The sequence below is a fragment of the Pelophylax lessonae genome, assembly GCF_965119305.1.
Source record: "Pelophylax lessonae genome assembly, chromosome: 4".
NCBI lineage: Eukaryota > Metazoa > Chordata > Amphibia > Anura > Ranidae > Pelophylax > Pelophylax lessonae.
The window spans coordinates 463,635,968-463,655,743 of NC_138771.1; the positions used below are offsets into that span (position 1 = coordinate 463,635,968).

General features: G+C 43.8%; 1 protein-coding gene across 1 annotated transcript in view; it reads right to left on the reverse strand.

The window, feature by feature from the left end:
* Positions 1-19,776, reverse strand: part of FAXDC2 (fatty acid hydroxylase domain containing 2) — a 44,865-nt gene that overhangs the window by 15,933 nt on the left and 9,156 nt on the right. Inside the window, exons 3-7 of the mRNA XM_082256104.1 lie at positions 13,918-14,021; positions 10,812-10,933; positions 7,179-7,384; positions 5,565-5,670; positions 2,703-2,869 (exon numbers count right to left, since the gene is read on the reverse strand). Coding sequence (XP_082112230.1) covers positions 2,703-2,869; positions 5,565-5,670; positions 7,179-7,384; positions 10,812-10,933; positions 13,918-14,021 — 705 coding nt within the window. The remainder of the gene's footprint in view (positions 1-2,702; positions 2,870-5,564; positions 5,671-7,178; positions 7,385-10,811; positions 10,934-13,917; positions 14,022-19,776) is intronic.

Here is a 19,776-nt window from a genome sequence, read left to right on the forward strand (position 1 = left end):
AGACTTCTGAAAAAATTGGTGAGCCAATCACACAAGCAGGAAAGGATGTTTCTGGGGTGTGGTCAGTACACATTCTGTGTACAGAACAGCTCCAGGCAGCCATATTGCATTGCATTTTCAGAAAATTACAGCTGCAGATTTAAAAGGAAAAGTCATTTTTAATAACATTCAATTACTATTAGATTTGTTTTTATTTTTTTCCTCACGAAAGTGGAGTTATCCTTTAAGCTAGGTACAGTATACATGCTTTGTTTTGTTTTTTTGTTCATACAGCGGGCTGCATGGAAAAAACTGATTCTCTATCCACACAAGCAAGGTGTATAGAGGCATCTCCCCAGTGCTATTGTATTCAGACAGCAGTGACTCCTGCACTGTCAGAATACACTGATCTGCACTGCAGCGGCTAATCAAACAAGAGTTTTCCAACAGTCCCATTCAACAGAAGTTTATGCAGAGATCAGAGGCGTAACTAGGGTCTCCAGCGCCCTTGGCGAGGAGCTGTATCGGCGCCCCCCGAGAAAGAGAGAGAGATCGTTTGACAGAGAGAGACAGAGGGGGGGGGGGACTTGACAGAGAGATGGGGTGATAGAGAGAGAGATGGGGTGACAGAGAGAGGGGGAGTGACAGAGAGAGAGAATAGGTGACGGAGAGAGAGAGAAGGGGTGACAGAGAGAGAGGGGGGGAGAGAGAGAAGGGGGAGAGAGAGAGGGGATGACAGGGAGAGAAAGAGAGAGAGAGGGGGGTGACAGGGAGAGAGACGGGTGACAGGGAGAGAGAGAGGGGGTGACAGGGAGAGAGAGAGGGGGTGACAGGGACAGAGAGAGAGAGAGGGGGTGACAGGGACAGAGAGAGAGGGGTGACAGGGAGTGAAAGGGGGTGACAGGGAGAGGGGGTGGCACAGAGAGAGAGGGGGGGTGACAGGGATTGAGGGGGGTGGCACAGATAGAGGGGGGGGGTGAGAGAGAGATAGAGATGAGGTGGCGGAGAGAGAGAGGGGGGTGACAGACAGGGAGAGAGAGAGGAGGTGACAGACAGGGAGAGAGAGGGGGGGTGACAGGGAGAGAAATAGGGGGTGACAGGGAGAGAAAGAGGGGAGTGACAGGGAGAGAGAGAGGGGATGACAGAGAGAGAAAGAGAAGGGTGACAGGGAGAGAGAGGGGGGGTGACAGGGAAAAGGGCGGGGTGGCACGGAGAGATGGGAGTGTGACAGGGAGAAAGGGGGGTGACAGGGAGAGGGGTGGAAGAGGGGGTAAGCAGGAGGAGGGGGGTGGAAGGGGGGTAAGGAGGAGGGAGGGGGGAAGGGGGATGAGGAGGGGGTGGAGGAGGGGAGTGGTAGGGGGAGGAAGGTGTAGGGGGTGAGGAGGGGGGTGGAAGAGGGGGTAAGGAGGAGGGGAGGGAGGGGAAAGAAGGAGGAGGAGGGGGTAGGGAGGAGGAGGGTGGAATAGGGGGTAAGGAGGAGGGAAGGGGGGAAAGGTGAGGGGGTAAGGAGGAGGGGAGGGAGAGGGGAAGAAGGAGGAGGAGGGGGGGTGCTAGAGGGGTAAGGAGGAGGAGAGAGGAGGAGGGAGGTGGAGGGGGGAGGGGAGAGGAGAAGGTGGAGGACCGAGGAGGGGATGCCATCATACATTTGAGTAGTTTAAGGACAAGTCTATATACACACACAGTACATACACAGTCAAATAAACTTAATATGTTCTTGTGTGTTCACTTACCACCAGGCACAGCACCAGGGCTCTGCTCCCAATGGCTCTCTCTCTCTGTCTCCAGGGAGGCACAACAAGCCCTGTCTCAGTGGTGTCTCCTATCCAGGCTGTCACTGTCTGACATGACACACCACTTCAGGACAGCATGTATGCTGCCTCAGGCTGTCTGTGTAACTTGCAGCATGGATGATTGTGGGAGGGACCAGGCAGGCACCACAGAGTCTGGGAGAGACAGACAGGTCACAAACTGTGACCTGTCTGTCAGTGTCTCTGATCATAGAGGCGCGGGCTGCCTCTTTCACTGTGTGTCAGGTCAGGAGGAGAGAGAGAGAGTGACTCACTACTGTCAGTCAGGACAGATGAGTCAGGCAGTGTATTTTTGCAGCCGCGGCACCTCCACACTCAGTGACACAGTGATGGTCCTGAGCGGCGCAGGCTGTTCAGTAAAGGAGGCGGCGGCGGGAGAGATGACAAGAAGCGGCTGCTTAACCTGCCTAGTGGTAGCGCCGGCCCTGGCTACACTACGCTGCCAGTGTTTTTGTGCCCCTGGCGGGCGCCGTTCTGACCAACCCCACGGTACGCCCCTGGCAGAGATCGAAATTCAGCCCAATTTCAGTCCGTGTATATCCACCTTTAACTCACTGTATTTGTGACATTATTAACAGGTATTTTGAAGTACTTTCAGCATTTTTTTAAATGTTCACACCAAAAAACAAAAGTGCTAATACTAAGTAGGCTGCTGTTAAAACAAAAGTACATGTAAAGTCAGAAACTTGGGCTTATGATAATCTAAATGGAGATGTCAACACATTTCAGGAAGTCATTAAATCACCCCCTTCGTCATGGATAAAGGATATCTTCTATATTAACAGGCACAATTGTGTAATTGCCATGCCAGCGGGCAGAGTTGCTGTTAGCTCATAATTAGCATATGTATGTGTGTGGGGTGCGATTTAGGTTCAATTTATATACAAGAATAAAAACTCTGGCTGTTTAACTTACTTGAGATGATGGAAGTCATGGAATTCTGGAGATGGCAGGAAGGGGAGGTGGTAGCCGCAGTGAGAGATAGTAGTGGTTATCAGCGCAAGACAGAACCACAACATTATGGTTGCTACATGGGAGCCCATCAGCATCGGTCCAACCATAGAAGGCAACATGTTGGAAAGCTGCAATAAGAAGAGCACATGCATATCAACCATTTAAAACAAGAATACATGGCACACCCCAGCTTCTTGGCTTGTCTCTGCCATCTACTGAGACACAAATGTAGGGGAAGTGTTTACTTTCTTACTTTCTCCAATGGCACTGGAAACTAATTAACAGCACTTCAGCCTACAAGCCCAGTGTAATCTTCTGTATGAATACATAAGCTCAAATGCTTCTTTCTGCATCCTTAAGGCCTGTACACACTTGACGTAAATCGGACTAAATATCCTCCGATTTTTCTCTCTCTATGCTCAGCGTTCATAACCGTTTTTAGTTGACAGTGCATAGATGTTCACAAAATTTCTGGTCCGATTTTTTTTTTTGGGACATTTGTTCCTAGACTTCCGGGTTGTCAGCAACTTCAGATCATGCGCGGTCTTTCGTATCCGATTTTTCACGGACGTACTGCATACACATTAAACGAAAATTGGTCGTCTGGGGACGGATGATAAAAATTTTGGTGTTTGTCCCTCCGTTTTTTTTCGTTGAAAATGTCGGCATCGGCTGCTGAAAGTTGTGTACACACTAGCCGAAAATCGTACGATTTTATCTCGGACGGGAATTTTCGGCAGATTTTCTACTAGTGTGTACCCCACTTTAGGCAACCTGCTATTAGATAAAATCTGCACTAGGGAAAATAAGGAGGCTGTCATTGCTAAGCTACTTCTGAAAATTTTAGTTGCCTGGCTGTCGATGGCTTCAAAACTTTCTTAAAGTGTATGTTTCTTTTGTTTTTTCCAGGTTTGGACAGAGTAAGGAATAATTAGAATTTATATGGGGTATTTATTGTTTATGTGAAGTGCAACATAGAAGTGTGATGGCAGAAAAAGACTGAGTAGTCCATCGAATCTGCCCATTTATTTTTTTTTTATTTGGTTTTTGTTTTTGTTTTTTTTGGTACTTTATTGCCTGAGTATAGATCTATGTTTTTTCTAAGCATATTTGACGCCATTTACTGTTGACTGTCTCCAATTTTCAATAAAAACACAAAAAACAAAGCTACTAGACTGTTTTCTGACTGAGCTAAAAACACTTGGGAAAATGTTGAACTGTCATGCTGTTGCTAATGGTAACCCAGGGGAACCCGTAACCAGCAACTCCCAAGGGGAGTAAAGAGAAGGCGCCACTCAGTGAAGCAGTAATAACAAATGTATTAAGCTCATATCAAGACTTACATAAAAGCAAAAAGTGGAGCGTCATGACCCGGCGTCCTTCCTAATTCACCGTGTACCCGTTGTTGAAGCTGCCAGCAGCCTAAACCAATCCGGGGACTGAATCATAGTGTGGCTGTGGCGAACCGCATACCTCACAGAAGGACCATGCTGCCGTAGACGAGGAATGGGCGGTTACCGGTTTCGGAGCATGCTCACAACAGCTCAATCTGGTCTGAAGAAGGAGCTGTTGTGAGCATGCTCCGAAACAGGTAACCGCCCATTCCTTGTCTACGGCCGCACAGTCCTACTGTGAGGTATGCGGTTCGTCGCAGCCACACTCTGATTCAGTCCCCGGATTGGTTTAGGCTGCTGGCAGCTTCAACAACGGGTACACAGTGAATTAGGAAGGACGCCGGGTCATGACGCTCCACTTTTTGCTTTTATGTAAGTCTTGAGATGAGCTTAATAAATTTGTTATTACTGCTTCACTGAGTGGCGCCTTCTCTTTACTCCGCTTACATGTGGGATTTCGCTTCGGCCCTGTAAGAGCTGCCCTCGATTATAGCACTAACACTGTGCTTTTGGAACATTCACCATCAGTCTGGTTAACATCTCACCTATCAAGACTGTCTGGAACAAAGAACCCATCCCCCAGCAAGAGCGCCCATTCTTTTTCCTTTAGCAGCTCCCAAGAGAGTAGTGCTACATTATCAATATATTTCTGTAAGTGAGATCCCCAGAACTGGACACAGTATTCTAAATGAGGTCTCACTAAAGATCTATATAGAGGAATCAGAACCTCCGTCCTGCTGGTAAACCCTCTAGTGATGCATCCTAGAATTCTATTCACTTTTCCCAATGCCTGGTCACACTGGTTGCTCATTTTGCAATCATCTAAATAAGTTACCCAAAATCTTTTCCTCTTTAGTGCTGGCTAACACTGTACCCCCAATATTGTACTCCTTCAGTGTATTATTTTTTCCTAGGTGCATTCATTTACATTTAGAAACATTGAACTGCAGTCTCCACTGCTTTAGCCAATTTTCCAGCAATGCCAAAGTGAAAGGATGAGGAAGGCAGCCATGGCAATTGTTCCAAATAATGTTTTTATTTTGCACAATAAAAAATTCTATAGAGAATTACATTGATAGTCAATGTGTTTTGGGGGTTACACAAGAGTCCCTCTTCATAAGGACCTAGATTTTTTTTGTGCAGGAGGGTTCTGGAGTAATAGTTTAATCCTGGGATAAAATTCTTAGTAAAACACAATTAGAAGCTCAGTTGAACTGTATGGTAGTTTTGACAATTCAACTGAGCAAGCTCCTTACAAGTGGACAGAACCGGTCAGGATACATTTAAAAAGGCATGGGCTGATTTAGCCACAAGGATTCACTTGTAATTTAATATCACTTTAAAATAGAGTTGACGCTTTATTGGTTTTGATGGCAGTTATTAAACTGTCACTCTGTTCAGTTATTGTCAGTTATTGCCTTCTACTTACAATGTGTTCCAGTGGATGAGCATAGAGTGACACCACTCCTACGGGTGCCGTCCACTCGTGGTGCTGTTTATGAACATGCTTGTATATGCTCGGGTGATGGAACAGCCTGCGCAAGACAAAAATGTATCACAATTTACTGCACAAATATTTTTTTAAATGTGTTCTCTAATATTTTGAGATTGCACATTTGAATATCAAGCTTTAAACAGTGTGAAAAAGAATCTCTTTCGCTTTTTTTTTTGCATCCTCATTGAGGGAATATCCTCTAACTCCTTGACAGGACAGAAAACAATGTGAAATTTCTCTGTTGAGGACACAATGAAAACACTATAAGGAAGGACTGCAACAACACTTTTTTTTGAGTAAAAGGAGCAAGGGATAGTGCCTATGTCAGTTTATTATTACTATTTATTATTACTATTTTCTGTCCTTCTGACAATGGCAGCCCTCATTTCTTATCTTGCAGTCCCAAGACTGAAAATGAGGAGACATTTCTCTGACAGACAGCAATAAAAACCTAATAAAAATATTTGCTCCTACCAAGTGTATCCAAAATATATTGCTTACATGTTTTGCAGGTTTCAGGGCTGTCATCCTGATCTTGGCTTCACAATGTAAGCAGTCCCTAAACATAACAGTTTTGACCTTCAGGCCTAACTGGACGCATGCTTGTTCCATGTCAGTGTCTCAGAAAGAATGAAGACAGGATCAGGATGGCAGCCCTGGAGCTTGCAGATTAAAGCAGAAGTAAGCCCATTGATTTACGTTTTGAAAAATAGTTAAGTTCCCAACACGTGGCGGATTGCTAACTGTCACACTGGATAGGCTCCCAACCAAACTGTTAAACCATCAATGGCTGATGTCATAACTGATCACATGTGCAGCATCATGGCAGTTGAAGTATAAACACAGGCAAAGATGGAAGCTTCCTTGGCTGAAAATGATAGAAGGGTTTACTTCCACTTTAAAGGGAAGCAGGGAAACAGAAAGCAATAGAATCACAGCAGAGTCGGAAAATGTTAGAACTGTTTACAGGTTTTTGTTGCTGATTGTAACCCCTATTGGGGATATTTTTTAAATTTCGGTTGCATCAAAAGGACAAGAATAATAAAAAAAAAAACCAACAATACAGGTTCTAAGGCCTCTTGCACACTGCAGCTTGAAAAAGCTCAGTACAGCTTTTTTTTTTTTTTACTGAGCTAAAATGTAGCCCATTATTTACAATGTGCCTGTGCACTCGGGCGCATAAACATGGGCAGAATATTCCTCAGAAAAACAAAAATTGGAAAATCTGCGTTCCCGTTCAATATTTTGCATCGATGTGCGCAAATACACGCATGTGCGCACATTGCATACAAATACGGGCATATATGAGCATAGGTATGAATGAATTTTCCCTAGGAAGGTATTGTGCGCACACATGTGTGAATGCAAATAAATACGCACAAATTGGCGCAAAACAAACACCTAAAATTACATCCAAAAAAAGCAGAATCTCAAACATCAGTACCATGTGTGTGCAAGAGGCCTAACTCTATTCCACTCTTGTAATAAAATGTTTGTGCTGGTGTGCTACGTGAAGGGCACTGCAGTCAGTATTTTCTTTACACCTACCTGTGTGAATAGTAGAAAAGGATTTCTTCCACAAGTACGAAGACTGAAAGCTCCAGGAGAACCCAATGGAATGTGGGCAGTTCTGTGCCACAGGGATTTCCCCGCCACTGCATGAACAGGTACATGAGAAAGACCATGGGGAATGACAGGAAGATTTGGTTGAAGAGCACAACTTTCACTGCATACTTTAGCTTTCCAGGGTCCACCTTAGGGCAGAAAATACAAAACAATAATACCACACCAAGAAAAAAAACAAGAAATCATTTGCTTGTCACAAATCGCACCAAATTCTCACATATTTTTTTAAACAGCAATGCACTAAACAGTGAAACAATCATAAGGAAAGGACCTCAGTTTGCAGCTTCAAAAGCCACTTAGAAGTGAAAGTTCCCATTTTACTTCCTGACAGGATAATTTACAGCATAGTTGACCTAACCGTAAATGATTCTAAGGTAAGAACAGTACTGATTATCAGGAAATTAGTGAAAATTAGCAATTCACAAAAGTCAAAACCCCATGTACAGCCTTGCCCTAAGAGCCAAACCAGCTCCACAGAGACATAAGTATTTAAGGCCCCTTGATCCTCCTTTAGGGAAAGGGAGACTTGACTGCTGGAAGCATGGCGTCACTGTGGGTGTGAACCTAAAAGAGAAGTTAGGTAGCTCCCTTGGGATTGGCTATAAAGACCTGAGGTGACTGGGTGGAGCCTGAACTCTAGGAAAAGGCTGCGCTGGGGCGCATCCAACTGCTCTGAGGAGATTCAGCTGTTACAAGATTTGCCCACCCCATCGCCCGTGATGTTTTGTCACAGCTTTATTGGCGGTTTTGACCTTGCCAGCAATTGATGTTGCTTTATGGGCTATGCCCTCAAGTTAAATTCTGGGGTCAGTCTAATGTCTGTCTGGCACTGATGGTAAGGACAGGCCTCTTAGATTATGTAAGTTTATGTTTTATGGGTGCTCACGGTAGAACTGTGACTGGCATTGTCATGTGCTCACAGTATAACCGTGACTGGCACTGTTTGGTACATTTGGAAAGTTGTTACTTTTGCAAAGTTCAATAAAGCTGTGGCCTTGCCCTATTTCCAACTTAATCAGCTTCTGTGTCTTTTTGGGGGGCAAGGTATTGGTTTATTAGCTGCTCATAAATGAGCCTATGCTTCTCAGCAGTCATTAAGTATCCTGAAAGTGAACAAGTTGTTCTAAAATCTTTCGAAGGCACCTTTAACACAGGTGGGATCTCCAGCTGACTTAGAGCAGAATGAGATAGATGTCATGTTTGTGTCAATCGTGTCCATTCAGTTTTTCTCCTGTTCATTTACAAACCTGAGCTTTATGGATAAATGTTGGATATACAGTAAGATCACCGTACCAACATGTAGCAGTATTTCCAGGCATTGAGCCTGATGTGGGTCTGCCATTGTTACCGGTAACACTTCCAACACATTTAAGTGTGAGAACTGAGACAATGACCATTCCGGGATCTTTGGTTTGTTATGTTTATTTTGTAATGGGGATGGGAGAAGGGAAGGAGTGGGATACTCCCCTGGCTCAACTAGGTTCAATTTGGACACTTTACAGAAAAATGCCTGTTAGCGCTGTGCTGGCGCCAGCTGAATGCCAACCAACGCTTCCTGGCGATTGAAGATACTGTTATGCTGAACTGTGCTAGAACTTTGACTTTAACACTCTGGTTAACTCAGAAGATCCAGGACTGTAGTACATTTGACTCCTGACACTCTGTTTAGCTCAATCGTCCGGTGAACAGCTCCCTCCAGCCCTTCACTGACTGAGGTAGCTCCTTGTAACTGCCTGTGCTGCTGCAACTCTTAACACTGTACACTGCACACTGTACACTTAGTTCTTCAGGGCCCAACTGCTGGCGCCCCCTTTACGTTTCAGGGTCTTCTGACTAGGCACCCCCTCTGACACTTCAGGGTCCTCCGACAAGGCACCCCCTTTAACACAAGCTGGCTCCTGGATCCCTGGGACCTTCACCGGAGTGGTCAACTCTACACAAGGCAGACCCCCAGGGGCAGTTCACAGAACTCACGAACTTGGAATGCTTTCCTGGAACTGAACCCCTCTTCCTCCGCTGGTCCTCAGCACACCGGATCCTCTCTGCAGCTCAGCACTCTCTGGATTCTCAGGCAGCCACCCGAGAAACCCGATCCTTCTGACAGGAGGAGAGACAGCTGTACTCTCCCTCCTGGGACTCTGCTTCCCACCAAAGATGCTGCGTCATGCGCTCCCCTCAAACTTATACCCACTCCCAGAATCCTCTGCAGCAGAATCTGCCTTTTGGGGTAGTTACAGGCCTGAATGTGCCTCTGATTGGGTTTCCCTCACTACCCAATGAGAATCCCCTCAGAGAGCCAGTGGGGAGACTCCCCTCTCAGCAGACACACCTGGGAGACATGACAGCCCAGCTGAAAATCATGGTCCTGCTGTTAGGCAGCCAAGGCCCACTATACTTTTACCTAGCACCTACCTTGTAGGGTGCTACAAACACAAGCAATGTTGGTGGAGCAATCTCCCCAGCTGTGCTTTTGTGTTCTGACAGGGGACTCCCCCCCAGCCAGAACACACTGATCAGTGCTCGCAGCCTTTGTCTGCAAGCACTGATCCTTATTTGACTTACGAACAAGTTGGACTTACGAACGAGCTCTCGGAATGGAACTCATCCTAAGTAGGGGACTTATTGTATGGGCATTCTGATGAAAACAGACTTGCTTCCATTTACATCAGGCTACCTCCAATTTGTCATGTTCAGGTCCAGAAAACAAACATGCGGACCTGATTGTACTGCCTGTGTGAAATGTAAGCATATTAATAAAGTGCTAGAAACTTGTGGAGCCTGCAGGTATTTATGTTCAAATAAAACTCTGCGGCACTTGTTTGGATCCTAGGCTGTAAAGTTCACTTTGACTTCTGCCCAGGTCAAGGTAGAGTGTTTGTAAAGCCAATTGGAAGATTGCCATTCACCTTCTGTTTTTGTTAAAATGTTGTATTTCGTATTACTTTCTGTACTAGAGACAATAGCCACACGGACAAATAAAGAAGGTGTATCTCCTAAGCAGGGACACAGATAGCAATTTAAACTGCTAGGCATTCCAATCCTTCCTATTCTATCCACAACTAAAAAAAATGTTTGGCTTTACATACACATTATGCACCATCCCACCAGAGTGCAACTCTCAGCCCCTGCCGGAACCTGAGCACTCTTCTTTGATAAGAATAATTTTATGCCTAGCTATAAAACCCCTTATAAGTGTCTTTAGAACATACACCTGCACTCCACTATATTTTAACAACCTCTTGTGGTTTCCCCTATGCTCATGCACGAACCAACTAAGGATACATACCTTGTATATAAGAGGCCATTTATATTGTCACTGGCACATATTTCCCTAAGGATCCATTTGAAGCATTGCTAAACATTAAGCCAAGGAAGTTGGCCAGGACATGTTTACTTTAAAGGTAACAAATACGGAAGTTGCTACTTCTGACTAGTTTTTAAGGCGCAAGCTGTTACTGTTTAGTGCAATACATTAACATTTGCCACATTAATAAAAACGTTGCCACCTCAGGCTGTGGCTTGTGGAAAACCGTATGCACATCCAGTAAAACCTACCGGATCATTCTTTCCTGGCTGGATTCTGTAGCGGGTAATGATGCTTGGTTTTCCAGTCAGGTCGATCATCATTAGTACAGCATTGTACATCCAGAATGACAAGCTGGGGATCGCCAATGCTCCTGCAGGACAGGCAAAGTGTCAAATCACGATCAATGTCAGCATTTTATGACGCAATTATATATACACTAGAGTGTTAAAAAACCTAGGGTAAGATATGGCTGTGTGTCCAGCATTAATCCAACTGCAGCTGTCATTTATAGTGCAAATCACAAATGGAAGTAAATATCTGATTGGTTGCTATGGCCAATATACTATTCTTCTCTCTTATTTTATTTCCAGGTGCCTCCTCTTGTCAACATTGATGGATTAGGCTCTACTCACAAGACCCCAGAACCACCCCTCTTCATAGCATAAAAGGTTTCACTCTCCCTCCTCAGTATTCTTTTTTCTTTCTTGAGACATAGTGACAATAGGATCCCTTCAGAAGTAGCTCCCTTTCCACCTATAGGAGGCTATACCTCCCACCAGTAGTGAAGGCTCTGGAGTTATCCCTAAACAGGCATTATCCAGGGCACCCTTTGTGGCAGGGTGAGACTTTATAACATAATTGTGCTTTTTATTGCTTTCTGCAGCCCTAACATAGGCACTAACTTGGCTCCCCTACCTCTATACTTTCTCCCATGCTCATATGGAATCTGATGTCACTTTCAGTCCTGGCTTGTCTAATTTCTTCCATTCAAAACTATAGTGCTACAGTGTGGGCAAAGGTACCTGTGTTACTTCCAGCAGACTTTCCACTCACTCGTCCCCTTCTGGGTTGCGTCAAAAGTAATACAGAGCTGTTTCCAGGTGGCGTGGGAGACAGTCTATTTAAGTCTCTCTTTCTACGGTGTGAAGCTTGTCTGCCTTCTCCTCCATCTGCCAGTCTACCCTATACACATCTCATCCTGTCAATGTTTCGAGAAGCACCCAGGGTTCATGTCTTTAAAATCTCAGATCAAAAGCTCACTCCAGTCAAAAAGCCTCAGAAAAGTCTTTCTGAGATGGGGTCTACCCAGTCAACTATGGTGGGGCATGTTTGCCACTTTTTAGGGGAGTCTGAAAAATCATATAACAAAACTTTGGGTCCAAGCTGTGGTTCAGAGAGGTTTTGTACTAAAGTTAAGCAATATTCCCCCAAAAGATCTTTTCAATAAAACTCAGTGGCACAAGAAAAGAGGGGTATTTTCCTCAACTAAATAGATTCACTAATGACCAGGGGTGCCAGTTCCAACTGCAGAAATCTGAGAAGGCTTGTACTCAACTCTGTACTTGGTTCCGAAATGTTCAGGTAAATTCAGGCAAGAATTAGACCTAAAGCTCCTAAACTGTTACCTTGTTTAACAGGTAATAAACCTTTGGGTGAAGGCTTTCCAAATAGAATCTGTGAAAACCATAATAAAGGGTATAAGTAAGGACAATTGGCTGTAGGAAAAGAAATAGCCGCACATCCAGGGATTCCAATAGGTTTCAATACCTTTATTTCCAAAAAGTTGCAAGTGATGACACCAAAGACACCAGCATGAAGTCTCGTAGACGCGTTTCACACATACATCTTGTGCTTAATCATTACCCAAGGACAATTGGCTGCTATCTGTCAATCTTAACAATGCTTATTTGCACATTGCAGTATTCAAGAGGTTTCTGTAGTACTCTAAAGTTCTCCTCTTCCTTTCGGTCTCTCATCAGCTCCGGGAGCCTTAACAAAGAAAGCTCTAAGAAAGTGGAACTAAACCATTATCTTGATGATCTTCTAGAAGTAACAAATCTCATTGGGAAGCACTGATCAGCAGACAGCTAGTTCTGGACTATCTGAGGAAGTTTGGCTGGCTGGTGAAATGTCATCTTCAGCCTTCTAAATCTTTATAGTACTTAGGAATGCTATTTGATACCAACAAAGGAAAAGTGTTCTTGCCAGAATCCATACGTGTCCTTCTTCAGCAGAGTGACCTTTGTGAGGAGATCTTTTTTCCAGTGTCTTGGGGTCCTTGGTGTATTGTCTAAACAATCCCAATGTCTTGGACCTAAAGGCGCAGTTGAATTGGTGCTTCTCATCCAATGGGTCAGGAGGAATCTTTACCCATGATTCTGGATCTCAGAAGCCTTCAACCTCAGCATGGGTTGGTGGTCCAGAAAAAGGCAGGCCCCTCAACCCTGAGGACTGGATTATTGTTACTTCAGTTGACAGTCTCCAGGGCTGGGGGAAGGGGCACACCCTCAGGCCTGGGTATTTAGAAGGAAATGGTCTCCTCCTCTGGGATTATTCTTAAATATCCTGAAAATCAAGGTAGCATTCCAGGCTCTTCTATTCTTTAAACCACTACTTCAGCATCACAAAGTGAGGTTCAAAAGTCTCAATGGCAGTGGAATATATATCAGTAAGGTAATCTCTATCAAGAAGTTTTACCATTGTCACAACTTTGCTGACCCCGTGAAGTGGGCATTGAACATTCGCTATGTTCAGAAAACCTTCTCCATATGCGAATATTATGGTTTTTGGTTTTGGTAAATCTAAAGGAAAATTGTACAAGAAATTGTATAATGTGTGGCCAGCCTTGGTCACCTCTTTGCCTACTACTTGGAAATGGACAGTGAAGGAAGAGTAATGGACTGATAAAATCATCCTCCCCTTTCTCCTTCTATTATTATGGGGTTCATTTACTAAAGACAAATAAAAAAAAAAAAACAGCATTCTGCTTGCACATGATTTAATTAGGGTAATCAGCAGACCTCCATCCCATTTACTTTGCTCTGGGGGAAAATTAGTGCAACAGCACTTACAAACTGCACTGTCTTTGTGCCTTTGATAAATCCGCCACTATGTTTTTTTGTCAGCTTCTTAGCATGCTGCTGAGCTGTATTTGTTCAGAGTGTATCATAAAGACAAATTCAAGAATGTTTTAGTTGCATTTAAAAAATACCTGCTTTCAACAATACACTGATATTTTAATCATTACATAACTACATTAAATTGTGTTTTTTTTTAATCTGCCCTGAAGTTAAGCTCCAGCTGCAGATAATTAAAATAAAGACACACTACTGGACTAGTTGTATGAATACTCACCTAAACAGTATAAGGCAAACTCGTTTCCACCATAGTAGCTGTGCAGCTTCCCCCATTGGGCCTGCCAGAAGTCACCTGATGCTCCCCAGAAACGCTGCAGGTGCCTGAAACAAGGATAAAGTCAGGATAAGGAATGTAATATGTGATACCAGCCTGGGCTTACGAAGTTCATATGTTGTTGGTGAGACATGAATTGCCGAATAAAATCTCTTAAAACAATGAGTTCAAGCTAAGTAACTAAATTACACACTGAAGCTGAAAATTCAAGTGGATATTAAAAATACAATTTAACACAGTTATGTATTTTTTTGAAACTACTAAAATATATACTGTATATATGTATATTGTGAAAGATGATGTCACGCCGAGTAAATAGATACCCAACATGTAATGGTTTAAAATTGCGCACACCCGTGGAATGGCAACAAACTACGGTCAATAGAAATCTCAAAAAAATTTGTAAACGGTTACTAGTTAAGAGTTGGAGTGTAGCTTAATTATTGCTCATGCTCTGGCGATCGCTGTGTTAGCTCACATGTGGGGTTTGAACAGCGATTTCATTCGCGGCTCGACTTCCATATACGTTTTCTTTCGTGCGCGAGCTAATGGCGACGGGGGCAGCTAAAAATTTTTTTTTCCTATTTATTTATTTTTTTTTAACTTTATCACAGGTTTTTTAAAAAAACTAAAATAATCTGATCACTTTTATTGCTGTCACAAGGGATGTTTCCATTGCTTGTGACATGCAGTGAAAGGGACTCTTTATGTAGGGATCCAGGGTCTAAAAGACCCTAGACCCCTCCACTACACTTCCATGTATTTAAAACGCCGAAAACAGCATTTTTGAATACACTGTTTTTTTTTAATCTGCCGCCTTTAGCAGCAGAGTAACCCGGACGTGAAGTCATGGACGCCGCCTCCGGGTTACGTCATCGGTGACCGGATCGAAGCCGAATCCGGCTTAGATCGGGACTCCATCCAGCCGGCGGACGTGCCGGCTGGATGCTTGGGTCTCCCTGTGGGATGGGAGACCCGGGCAAAGCTGCGGAAGGCGGCGGGAGGGGGGGGGTGGCCCCTCCCACTTGCCGGGGTAACAATCGAGCGGCTCCTGAGCCGCATCGGTCATTACCACCGGAAAGCCGACCGCAGGCTTTAACCAACGGTACCAGGGTGATGCCTCTAGCTAGATAACACCGCAAAGTCTGCCGACGTACCCATACATCATTTTGCGGTAAGTGGTTAACATACAACAGAGAAAAGTGAGGTCAGTAATCTGGCTTTCAGGGTAGTGCAATTCCCTGAACTGGCTTGGCAACATTAAAATCCAATAGTAAAACAATTCCTTTTTACAATATGTATGTGAGCTATGTAAACTATATTACCAAATGTATTGGGACACCTGCCTTTACACGCACATGAACTTTAACGGCATCCCAGTCTTAGTCCGTAGGGTTCAGTACTGAGTTGGCTCACCCTTTGCAGCTTAAACAGCTTCACCAATTCATCCTAAAGGTGTTCTATCGGGTTAAGTTCAAGATTCCATGCAGGCCAGTCAAGTTCCTCCACTCCAAACTCGCATATCCATGTCTTTATGGACCTTGCTTTGTGCACTGGTGCACAATCATGTTGGAACAGGAAGGGGCCATCCCCAAACTGTTCCCACAAAGTTGGGAGCATGAAATTGTCCAAAATGTTTCGATATGCTGACGCCGTAAGAGTTCCCTTCCATGTTAGTAAGGGGCCAAACCCAACCTCTAAAAAACAACACCACACCATAATCCCCCCTCCAGCAAATAATTTGGACCAGTGAAAAAAGCAAGGTCCACAAAGACATGGGTGAGCGAGTTTGGGGTGGAGGAACTTGACTGGCCTACACAGAGTCCTGACCTCAACCCGATAGAACACCTTTGGGATGAATTAGAACGGAGACTGCAATCTAGGTCTTCTTGTTTAACATCAGCGCCTGACCTTACAAATGTGCTTCTGAAAGAATGGTCAAATATTCCCATAGACACACTCCTAAACCTTGTGGAGAACTTTCCAAGAACAGTTGAAGCTGTTATAGCTGCAAAGAGTGGGCCAACTCAACACAATCCTACAGACTAGGACTAGGATGCCATTAAAGTTTATGTGCATGTAAAGGCATGTAAAGCGTCCCAATACTTTTGGTAATATAGTGTATTTAGCTGATTACCAGAGTTCAGCTTTATTTATACTCAGCTACTCGGGTTGAATGGATCATTGACCTGTGATAACACAGATGAAAGGCTGCGCTACAGTCACAAGACTCAGTCACCAGATAACAGGAAGCCACATTATCCACAGTGAATTCAGTACTGCAGACACTTTCAGCTTATTTAAAGCCACAGCCTTCCCTGTTTACTACAGATATGAGATGCTTAGGAACATATTGCATATAAGCAGTAGCTTCTAGCTTTTGTTTGCCAGAAGGAGAATGCTTCACATACTATAAATATTTCAAGGGTGGCTTAAAAGCAATCATATTATTTAATTACGTCTGTTATATATATTTGTGAATATGTTACTTAACATTGCTATGCACAAATGCCTCCAGCAAGTGGGTAAAAGCACCCTGAGAAAAGTATGGATTTTCATTCCCTTCCACTTGTGGGCAGGTGCAGTTAAAGCTCTTTCTGCACATACATACAATACCTCCCATACTTCTGACATGAGAAAGAGAAGGATGTCTTTTAGCAAAAGTATGCAGGCAAAGGACAGATTCCTGCCATACCCGCAGGTATGCAGGTCGCAAAGAATTAATATACAAAAATTATTGATTAAAGCCACAAGTGCGTTTTTTTTCCTTTTCCAATACACAGTTTTTTCAAATGAACAAATTCAATAATGTAGAGCAGGGGTTTAACCCCTTGCCTACTGGGCACTTACACCCCCTTCCTATCCAGGCCAATTTTCAGCTTTCAGCGCTGTCACGCTTTGAATGAGAATTGCACACTGTCCCCATATGAAATTTTTATCATTAATTTCACACAAATAGAGCTTTCTTTTGGTGGTATTTAATCACCTTTGGCTTTTTTATTTCTTAAAAAAGAAAAAAGACAGAAAATTTTGAAAAAAAAAAGGTTTTCTTATTTTCTGTGAGTAAATTTTGAAAATAAATACATTTTTCTCCTTCACTGATGTGCGCTGATGAGGCGGCACTGATGGGCACTGATAGGCTGCACTGATAGGCTGTACTGATAGGCACTGATGAGGTGGCACTTATGGGCACTGATGAGGTGGCACTTATGGGCACTGATGAGGTGGCACTGATGAGGAGGTACTAATATGCCGCACTGATGAGCACTGATAGGTGGCACTGCTGGGCACTGAGAGGCGGCACTGCTGGGCACTGAAAGGTGGCACTGCTGGGCACTGAGAGGCGGCACTGCTGGGCACTGAGAGGTGGCACTGATGGGCACTGAGAGGTGGCACTGATGGGTGGCACTGATGGATACTGATGGGTGGCACTGATCAGCACTGATGGGCAGCACCATCAGTGTCCACACTCAGTGCCCATAGTGCTGCTAGTCAGTGCCCATCAGTGCCTAGATGAGCAGGCACTGATGGGCACTGACTGGCAGCACTATGGGCACTGACTGTGGGCACTGATGGGGGGCACTGATGGCGGGCACTGTGGGCAGTTGTGGCATTATTTCCCCTCTTCTGTAATCAGGGCACTGGTGATCAGTGTCCTGATTACATTCCTGTGTGTTTTCTTACCGGTGTTCGGGCTCTGTTCCTTCCTCACACTGCAGTCTCCGTGTGAGGAAGGAGCGCTGGCGATGAGAGATGATCTCATATGTTTACATATGAGATCATCTCTCATTGCACGGCCCGATCATGTGGTAAATGGCCGCTGTGATTGGCCATTTACCACGATCTGTGATTGGCTGTGTCCAAGGGACACGGCCAACACAGATTTTCCCCGATGCGCGCTCGCGGGAGCGCACGGGGAGCCTGTTTCTGGGAGACCGTTTAAAGACGACCTCCCCGAAATTCGAGTCCGCGCTGTAGCCGTACTTCAGCTATAGCGCGGATCTGAAGAAGTTAAACAAAGGGCAAGTTTAATGTCCTTCAGACTCTCTGGTGGCCGGAATGTGACCAGTGTGAGTAGAAAATGCTTTGGCGTCAATGGGAGTATACAGTGCTTCATCATTGGCGTTAGTGGGAGGAATAGTGCCAGTTGTTGGTATCAGGGGAAGGATTAGTGCCCTATCATTGGTGTCAGTGGGAGAGAGACAATTGAGTACTGTCCGTGATACTTTTTTTATTTGCACTCTGTCACAAGTGCACTAATACGGCTACAATGACCTCAAGCGTGTCAGTGGGAAGAATAGTGCTCCATTGTTGAAGTCAGTCTGATGAATAGTCCCTTGTATTAGGAGGAGGGATAGTGCAAATCAATATCAAGGGAAGAAATAGTGCCCCATCATTGGTGTCAGTTGAAGGAATGGTGACCCATTGTTGGTGCCAAAGGGTCAGATAAAGGCAAGCAAAGGGCCGCAGTTTGGAGACCAATGATGTGGAGGTTAAACTGAAGATTATAAAAAATGTTATAAAGAATTTGATGTGCAAATTTCTCAGTATTTACACAGTCATTGCAAGTATCCCCTATAATGTAAAAAACTAATTTATAACCCGCGCTTATGGATACTCAGGTCAATCACTCAATTATCAACTAAGAATTATGTGTATGTTGAGTGCAGCTGCTGCACACTAAGAAAATCTTAGAAAGAATATTAAACACAAAATTAAGCAGCGCTAGCACTCAGGTGATATAATTAAATAGTAATAATTTTCAAATTTAAATATATAAATAACACTCTAGTAGTATGTGCTCAATTGTGTGATGAAAAAATCCTCATAAAAAATAAATAATCATAATAAAAACTCCATTAATAAAACACAATCTAGTGGTGATCAAGTGAAGTATTATATATATAAAAAAGTCCATAAAATAAATTAAGTATATAATAGTGTCCTTATGGTGATCCAAAGGTAAAGTGCTCCAGTGCTGATATACAATATAGTGCTCCAAACGTGATAGGTGCCCCTCTCGGTTCCCCACTCACCAACTCGCCAATATTTGGAAGCCTTGATATTATTGCACATAAGCCCTTGACACCAGGATCTTTAAACAAGATTCTCCATACGCCTTTCAATATATATGCATGGGTCCGCTTCCGCATCCACCATTAAGAATAAAAAAGGCCGTACATAGTGAAGTATGTATATACAGTTTAATCTCGCTGCATAGCCAAAAACATACTTACAGCATAAAAAATAGTGTATGGGCATGTACAACACAAAACCTCGTGGTTACGCCGCTCGGCGTGCGTTCCACGGGCAGGAAGTAGCCAACCGGAAGTGACGTGCCGCTCCGTGCGTGGCAGGAAATACGTCAACGCGTTTCGCCGTAAGTTCCGGCATTTTCAAACTATGTATGGCCTTTTTTATTCTTAATGGTGGATGCGGAAGCGGACCCATGCATATATATTGAAAGGCGTATGGAGAATCTTGTTTAAAGATCCTGGTGTCACCATAAGGACACTATTATATACTTAATTTATTTTATGGACTTTTTTATATATATAATACTTCACTTGATCACCACTAGATTGTGTTTTATTAATGGAGTTTTTATTATGATTATTTATTTTTTATGAGGATTTTTTCATCACACAATTGAGCACATACTACTAGAGTGTTATTTATATATTTAAATTGGAAAAATTATTACTACTTAATTATATCACCTGAGTGCTAGCGCTGCTTAATTTTGTGTTTAATATCCCCTATAATGTGCCTAATTATTATTATTATTAAATATCACAGCCT